General features: G+C 40.5%; 1 protein-coding gene across 1 annotated transcript in view; it reads right to left on the reverse strand.

Annotated features, from left to right (window-relative positions):
- Nucleotides 1-8,223: 8,223 nt before the first annotated feature.
- Nucleotides 8,224-8,795, reverse strand: part of LOC106012338 — a 5,327-nt gene continuing 4,755 nt past the window's right edge. Inside the window, exon 4 of the mRNA XM_035970899.1 lies at nucleotides 8,224-8,314. Coding sequence (XP_035826792.1) covers nucleotides 8,224-8,314 — 91 coding nt within the window. The remainder of the gene's footprint in view (nucleotides 8,315-8,795) is intronic.

The following is an 8,795-nucleotide window of genomic DNA, read 5'->3' on the forward strand; positions in this document are numbered from 1 at the left end:
GTTAGGGTTATCATGTATTGCTCAAAGACACGCCCCCAGTGGCCACCCATCTAAACCCTGTGTCACCGACACCTGCTCGAGTATATTATTATAGAGTAAAAGTTAAGAAGTTCTCGCATCCGATCCGGACATTGGGGATTGCCTTGAAATACGGGGTGCCCACTATGGATGGGCCGATCACCCGACTCGATCGCCTCAAAAACAAACGTGTTTGTTTTCAGTTTCAGGCGATCGAGTCGGGCGATCGGCCCGTTCCAGCCGTAGTGGGCACCCCAAGACAACTTTCTGGGCCTTCGGCATATCATTGTGGTAGGGTGGCCAGTTCCTTTCCACGACGCCATTACTTCCCCAACTCGAAGTCAGGTACCCATTACTGCTGGGTGGGCATGAGGGAGCGAAAAAAATCCGTGTCCGAACCGAGGCTCGAAGCCGGACTTTCCGCTTTGGAGACGAGCGTGTGGGTGGTTGGCGGGTGCTCTGGTGTGGTTTGCTTCTTCTTTCCTATCAAACATATATCGTCCTTATCTCCCCTTCTTCTTTTTTATGTTTGTTACTCTTTTTACTTGTAACACCTCAATCTTCTGGCACTCATATGACCTTATGCATCTTGACCATCATTGATTTATTTATAGAGGCACCAGCCATCCATGTCCAGGTGCTGTTTTAGCCTTTGACCTTATACAGTCGCGGAGAAAAGTGGTTGTCCTAGATAGGTAGACGTCTTGGACAGTGTCGTTGTGATACAGAAAAAAACCGCTAGGTGGAAAGAGGGAAGAGGTCATTTATACAGGTGACTGTTACTACAATGGTAATCCGAGGAGATTTGCTTAGTGTCATGGACTTTTACTAAATAATGGACGGACTACCCAAGAATACGTTCCCAATGCTGGAATGACAATATTCAAAATTATATATCCACTCGCAATCATCAAGGGGAAAACAACAGAGAAATGAAGAAATCACGCAGATCGGAGCATAGTGCATTGTGTGAACTCCCTTAAAGACTATTTTAGTAAATGACGAATTATTGTTCACACACCACAAACGTGAATTAGAAAAGAAAACTAGTTTATGTTTAGCTTAGTAAAAGTTTTACATACCGCGCTAGCAACTGCATACAGTTATATGAGCGCGCTAAACACAAGTTGGTTGCATTCACAACATTTCACAGCACGGCTTGGTTTAGGTCAATGATTGTATTTAAAATGCTACAAATTTGTGGTAAAATATTCAAACTAAAACAGACAATTTGCTCTTGATTAAAACCATCTTTTTAGTTGGAATTAGAATGTTGTCGTAGAGAGGACATACTATTATTAATGAGGTCAAATGAACAAAGTGCTTGAGTTAGCCTGAGGAAATCAAATTAAAGTAAGGCTGAACAAAAAGGAGAAAAACATTAATACATGGAGGTGAATGAACCAGACGCAATTTGGAAAGAGAGGTGGAGAAAAAAGAAAGATGGAAGAGCTTAACCAGCTTTTTCAAATTACTCCAGAACTAGACAGGGAGGCAGGAAGATTAAACTATATTTTGTTCACTGCAAAGGGGTACATCTTTTTCACTACTAAAACAGGTCTGTATCAGTTGAATACCATAATAATTCTCTATCCCCTCCCCCCTCATTTTTTTCTTTTAATGATTTAGGCAGGAATTTTGAACAATATAAAACGGGTGAAAAAGAGAATTGCTCCACACACCACAGGTTTTTAAAAATTGTCCATGTATTCTCAATGTGTCATTTCACATACAAAGAAACACAAAGGAATGATTGAACGTGCCAATGAATCATTCCAAATCGGGTGACACTAAAGCAACTTCAGAATTACAAAATTCTATCAGCTCAGTCCCAAATTTTGAGAAAGCTTTTTCGAATGAAATTTTCTGAATATCTTGATAACAACTCAGAATTATCTTACGCGTTTGATAGAGCAGATAGAGAATTCGATTTCTGACCTCGTGGTGTTGGTAACTCAAGCAGCCAAAAATGTCAGATAACTTTGTAATTCTGAGGTAGCGTAGTCTACCGGCCTATAATGGTAATACATTAGGCAGGAATCAGACCGACACACAGTCAGCACCAGTCAAAGGGCGTTGGAGTTTACCATAATATGAAACACAATCTGACATTACGAGAGTTCAACATACAGTTCGCTCAAACTGAAATCTGTGGGGCTGCCGGATTTTCTTCGGTTTAGCCATATTTTCGGTAGAGAGAGAAAACTGGAATACCGAAGAAAGGAATTGGGGATTATATTTCCTTTTTATTTATTGCTATACATTAAGGGGGGGGGGGGGGGGGGCTACACCCCCAAAATAAAAATTCGGCTAAAAATCATGGAATTTGAGTTGTAGCCAATTTTAGCTTCCTCAGCCTCTCCTACAACTATTTCATGGCATAAGAACCCCAAAAAATCATATTTTTTCCCATACCGGGCATGTTTGTAACCGCCATTTCCTCTTAAAGTCAGTATTTTATTTTTCTTTATCGGCCGTTTTCTCAAAATGCTACTTTTGTCTATACTTTTTTGAATAACTCCTCCATTTTTCATCCAATATTCATGAAATTTTCACAGAATGAAGAGAAGAGGAAACTTCTAAAAATTTGTCTGTTGAATGAATTTTTGATATATGGAATAGATTTTTGTTGGTGGTGTCTGGAGTGTGGATTTTCACGGATTTTTCGCAAACGTGAATGCTACCTCAGAAAAAAATTCATTAAAAATTTTGTAATTCGTTTAGGAAAAAAGACAACATACACATTTTTAGATCTAATGTTTGTAAACACGCATGCAAAAAAACAATCAATTTCCTTAAGTGATAAGTGCGGTATTCATTACGTAAGACATGTCAATAAAATCCAATATGGCGGCGTATAAATGGAAACAAAACTTTTTTCTCAAATTTGATTGCGGATTTCAAGACTCCTTACTATGCTTGTTATATGTGTGAAATCTGGTAAAATTCGGTCCAGTAATAAGCGAGATAGCCTCCAGGTGTAGCCCCCCCCCCCCCCTTAACTGTGTTGGGTTTGGACAGACTCCACTGAAGATTACCAGGTAAATCTCAGAAAATTATAGTCTTTATGTTTTTCTAGTGTAATTATTTTTAGAACGTTTCCCCCTCTGCCCTCCACCTCCCTCAATACATTGCAATACCCCCCCCCCCCTCCAACTTTGTATAAATTGTCTTCTCTGACTACACTTTTGCTGAGTTTTACAATAACTCGCTATGCCCAGACATTTATTATTATTATCTCTTGCAATAATAATGTACTCACGCAGGCTGCAACTGTCTCCCCGAAAACCGTCTGTGCATTGACAAGTATATCCACTGGCATTAGCGGAACAAGTACCATTATTCAAACATGGGTTGGCGGGGTAGCACTTTAGATCTGAAAAAAAAACCATAATTGTATTCAGAGATCATTGTTAAGAGATTGATGGACTTTAAGCGAAATCACCATCCAGTTTTTTGGACTTGTTTTTCCACTCAAATCAGTATCCCTTCGAGGTGATTTTATGCACAATGTTACCCGTGGGTAGAATTATATCCTTATAATCATCAGTATGTGGATATTATCATGATTTATTTATTGATTTACATTATATTTACTTTTTTTAAATATTGGGTGAGAGGGCACTTTTATCAAATCATTATTACCCATGCCCCCTTTCTTCTTTATATTATACTCCAATCCCTGGAGGAGGGGAACAAGTACTCTGCCGTTTAAGTGGCACATTTATGTCCATAACGACACGCAAATCACAGTAAACCAACCCAAATATTTAAACTTACTGTGTTCACATCTTTTTCCTGTAAAGTCAGGTAGACACAAACAAACAGGCTCTGGACTGAGTAATGGATCAAAGCTTCCATACAGACTGTTTGGTCCGCAATAACCATGACCGTAGGGATTAAATACTGTGGGAAAACAGATATTGGAAGTTATTGGGAGAGTCTTGTTTGTTAACAAATAGCAAAAATGAAAGGCTTAGACAAGTAAAATAAAAAATGAATTATTTTGTAAAATGTCTAATCTAGAAAAAAAATAAGGTCGATTAAAATGAAGAAAAGCTGAGAAAACATTTATCTTTCAAGGCAAGATTTTTGTTTAAAAAACGTTAGAAAATAATTAAGTCGTTATACAACTGTTAAGCATCTACCACTAACTTGCAGTAATAACAATGCAAAATAATCAAAGAGTTTCACAACACTTAAGCAATTAGACAAATTCAAATTACTAGATTCGCAAGCTTGTCCTGTGTGCAATGGATCACAAACACAATAGAACGAGGTTGGGTCTGTGTCATTCTTGTAACAAATGCCCTTCCCACAAGGGTCTCTGCTGATGGTGCAGGGATCTGAAAAAAGAACAAAGACAATGCACTATGGGAAACTGTCAAAAGGACGGCCAAACATGCTTTAATTGAAATACATCCTGATAACTATTTTGCGAGAATTATCAAGGGCCAATGGCGGTCTGCAGCTCCCTTGTTGGGCCAACTACAAGACTCATTGAAATGGTTTGTCGATTCAATATCGGTGGCACTGGGTTTAGATGCGATGTCACTTGGGTGTGCCCTTGAGCGCTGGACAGTGTCGACCAGCAATGGCATATTTGTAATATCATGTATTTGGTATTCTTTGTATGTATGTGTTATGTGTGTTTAAATAACATATTTGTGTGTGTGTATGCTTGACGTAATGATCCAATTTTCCCTTTGGGGATAAATAATAGGCAATTCATTATAGTTATCTATTTATTCACCGCAAGCTGTATTTGAACAAGCTAGTTTTTATGATAAAAGTATGCTTGATCATTTAAATCATACTTTTAAAAAAGTATTAATTCAGAAAATAGCAGCACATATATGCGTTTGCTGTTATGACAAAAATTAAATATAATATACATTTCGACCTTGTCTTATATACATAAATCTAGGCAAAAATGAACTGCCATGGCTCAAGAAATGCAAAACTGCAAGGATATTTCCTGTTCGTCTAAAGCCCCCCATTAATACACTCATTTAAGGGATTATATCTAATGATATGGATTTATTGTACTTCAAGTCCAAATTTGTCAGTATTACTAATGTGCCGTTATTTTTCTCCATTTAATTGTTCTCTGTTGCAATGAACACTTGAGTTAAACTAAATGAAATCTAAATTCATTAAACATGGCACAAGTGGCTTCAAAGAGCATCAGGCGTTTGTGTAAAGCTCAAAGCCACACATCTATTTTCCCTTATTAGATAATAATGCTTACGAGGTCCGAACAGTTCCACAGACAGACACTCAACAGCAGACAGTCTGTAAAATACAATCAATACAATCAATTTGAAACAGGTCGAATCAGTTAATGGTGGCTTTTTAATTCCAGATAGAGATATCGGAAATTTTTTCTCATACTGTCTAAAACTCCATACTCGATTTATGTTGATGCCTTCTATTGTCGCATACAATGCAACAAAAGACCAGAGCTGGGATGTAGTACCCCATTCAGCCCAGGTCAGTGCTGACAGACAGCAGTTAACGAGTTGCCAATTTTCTGTGATTCTCCTTCAAAAGGAAAGATTCTGGATACCATTACAACACTTTATGGAATCTTATCAACTGCAGCTGCTCTAGAGGAATTACTCTTGTCTCTATACTAGGTAAGGTCTTCAACCGAATCATTCTGGAGGGAAGCAAGACTGCGAATGTTAGTGGAACATTCCGTGGAGTGGAAATCTCAGTTCATTTTCAACTTCCTTAACTATGAGAAGGTCTAGTGGTTAGGCTCTCAGACTTGCAAACGGAGGGTCGTGGGTTCGAATCCCACCAGGTGCCCGGCGTTGTGTCCTTGGGACAGGCACGTTACACGAAATTCCCCCACTTGACCCAAATGAGAATGAGTACCCAGTTATAGACAGTGAAATATCTTGTCAGTTTGTTAGTGTTTGAGCGCTTAATCGGCTGCTTGCATTGTATTCTTCCCGGGAAGCTGTGAATGTTTCTGAGTGTTATAGGGCCTGCTGGGGTAATCGTATAGTGTGAGGCGCATAGAACTGGCTGTCGAGCGAGGGGTATGTGCTATAAAACGATATTTATTTATTACTATATACAGAGCAAAATGGTAAAATATTCTCGGGTATCACGGAATCCAGCAGAAGTTAATGAACCTCACCAAGAGCATGCAGGAAAGGAAATAGCAAAAGTGTACAGTATGGCCCAATATTTGTACATTATGTCCAGCACACTGACAGCTTTCAAATCAAGACAGGTGTGTGAAAGGGATGTCTTCTATCACTTCCTTTCGTCTTCATTTTGGTGATCGATTGGCTGATGAAGGAAACCACCATACAGTGGAAGGCTCCATGGACACAGTTGGACTATATGGACTTTGTGGATGGCCAGGCACTTCTGTAGCACACCCAGGAACAGATTCAAGCATAGTTTTAAGCAACCTATCAGAAACTGTTGGGTTGAGGATCCACCCCGGGAAGTCAAAGGTCCTAAGGATAGATTCGCCACATAAAGAGCATGTCACTATAGAACAAATAATCTAAAAGACGCTGAATCCTCCTGCTATCTTGGGAATATAACTGATAAGAGAGGATGGAACAAGAGCAGCTGAAGCTAAGTGCCGCATGGGATCTCTTCCCAAACAAATCTGGGCGTTTCCAACTCAACCGTTAAGTCAGTATTGTTGTATGGATATAATATATATGGAAAGCATTTCAGATTTGCATAAACAGGATCCAAGATTTCTTGAGGAGGTGTCTGAGAAAGCTTCTCAGGATCAGATGGACAGACAGGGTCACCAAAGATGGAGTGTTAAGGAGAACAAGACACAGTCCGGTCGAAAATGAAAAGGGAAGAAGGCGGTAACGATGGATTGGACATACTCTCAAGATGTCAGGCAGCTGCATAAAAAGACAGTGTTGGATTGGAATCTACAGTGTAAGAGAACAAGGGGAAGACCACGTGGAACCCAGAGAAGAGTCAAAGAGAATGATGTACAGAAAATTGGGAAACATGGAATAATATCAAGAGACTAGCCTTGGATAGGGAAAGGCGAAAATAATAATTGTTTGTTCGTGGCCTATAACCGGATGCAGGCCAAGAAAGGCAGTGCTGCTGCTGTTGCTGCTGCTGCTGCTTCTGCTTGTGATGATGATGATGATGATGATGATGATGATGATGATGATGATGATGATGATGATGATGATGATGATGATCATGAAGATGTAGCTCCTTCATATGCCAACATTTTTATGGCAGAATTTTGGCGTAAAAAACATCGCCCCCCCCCCCCTTCCCAACCAACCCTTTTTGATCATGAGATACATGGACGACATTATCGCCCTACATGATGGTAATTCTCAACAAACGCTTCAATTTCTTTCGGACATCAACAGCGTCCATGACACTATCAAATTCACACACTCCAACCCCGGAAAGTCTACAGCTTTCCTCGACCTCTCCATCCACTTTCTCAATAACAACATTGAGACAGACCTACACCTCAAACCAACCGAATCTAAGCGCTACCCCCCCCCCTTCTTCCAACCACCCCAAACATATTTTCCGTTCGGTTGTTTACAGTGGTGGGCTCCGACTCCGACGCATTTGTTCCAGGGATGAATGGTTTAATGCTAGAATTACAGATTTCAGAGAAAACCTCCTGCGCAGTGGATACCAAAACAGTTTTATAACCCCCATCATAAACAAAGTGTGCAAACTCAGGCACAAGGATCTACTTAACTCCACAAACCTCATCAGAAAAGGCCATTCTTTGTCCCCACTCACCACTAAAAGCTGCCCAATGTCCACAACATCCACAACCAACACAAAGACATTTTACAAAAATCTGACAAGATGATGAAGTGCTTCCCTCAGCCCCCTTTAATCGCTCTCCGACAACCCCCCAACATCGGCAACCTTCTCATCCGTACGAAAGATACAACGCATCTTCATTCACCTCAAAACAACCTCTCACAAACCCCCCACAACCACCCTTGCAAGAAACCTAGGTGCAAAACATTACCTTACATGACAGAAACCAACCATGTAGAGGGACCTCTTTTCAAAAAAGTTCTTACAGATAACATCAACGGCGAAACTAAAAATGTAATCTACTTAATAACATGCAATATATGCTCTGCCCAATATGTAGGACAAACCACCACCACTCTTAGGGCCAGATTTAACAATCACAGGTACTCAGTACAAAACCACTCAGGCACCCCAGTCGGCCAACATTTCAATAGCCCTGGTCACAACGGAACCACTGACATGCAGCTTCAGGGTATAGAGATTGTTAAAAAACCTACAAAAGAAAATCTCAACCTTAGAGAATCTAAGTTGATGTGGAACCTGGGCTCACATCAAACCCTCTCTGGCCTCAATATTGATGAGCCCCATTTCAGAGAATAAAATTTACAACGTAACCACCCAAGCTGCTGCCCAACTTTTCCCCCCTTTACACTTACTGACTCCTCCCTCCCAACTGAGATCAACGAACTCCCCCCTCCCTCCCTTTCTCCCCAACCATGCACCTCTACTCTTTATCTGACTGCGTCTTTTAAAACCATGGCACTACAGTTTCACCCTACCCCCCCCCCAACCCCTGCATCTCCTTACAGCTTATCTCCCCACCCTCCGTTCTCTTTCCCGACATAGGACATTTCCCCTACTTGAGGACCACCCCCTGTTACTCCCTCATGCAGATGAAGTGGCTGATCGCCAGGATATTTTCTTTCAACGCCTACCCGGCGCTCTTTGCCTAAAGAGATCCTTCTACCTACCCC

This window comes from Aplysia californica, unplaced genomic scaffold (genome assembly GCF_000002075.1).
Source record: "Aplysia californica isolate F4 #8 unplaced genomic scaffold, AplCal3.0 scaffold00336, whole genome shotgun sequence".
Classification (NCBI taxonomy): domain Eukaryota; kingdom Metazoa; phylum Mollusca; class Gastropoda; order Aplysiida; family Aplysiidae; genus Aplysia; species Aplysia californica.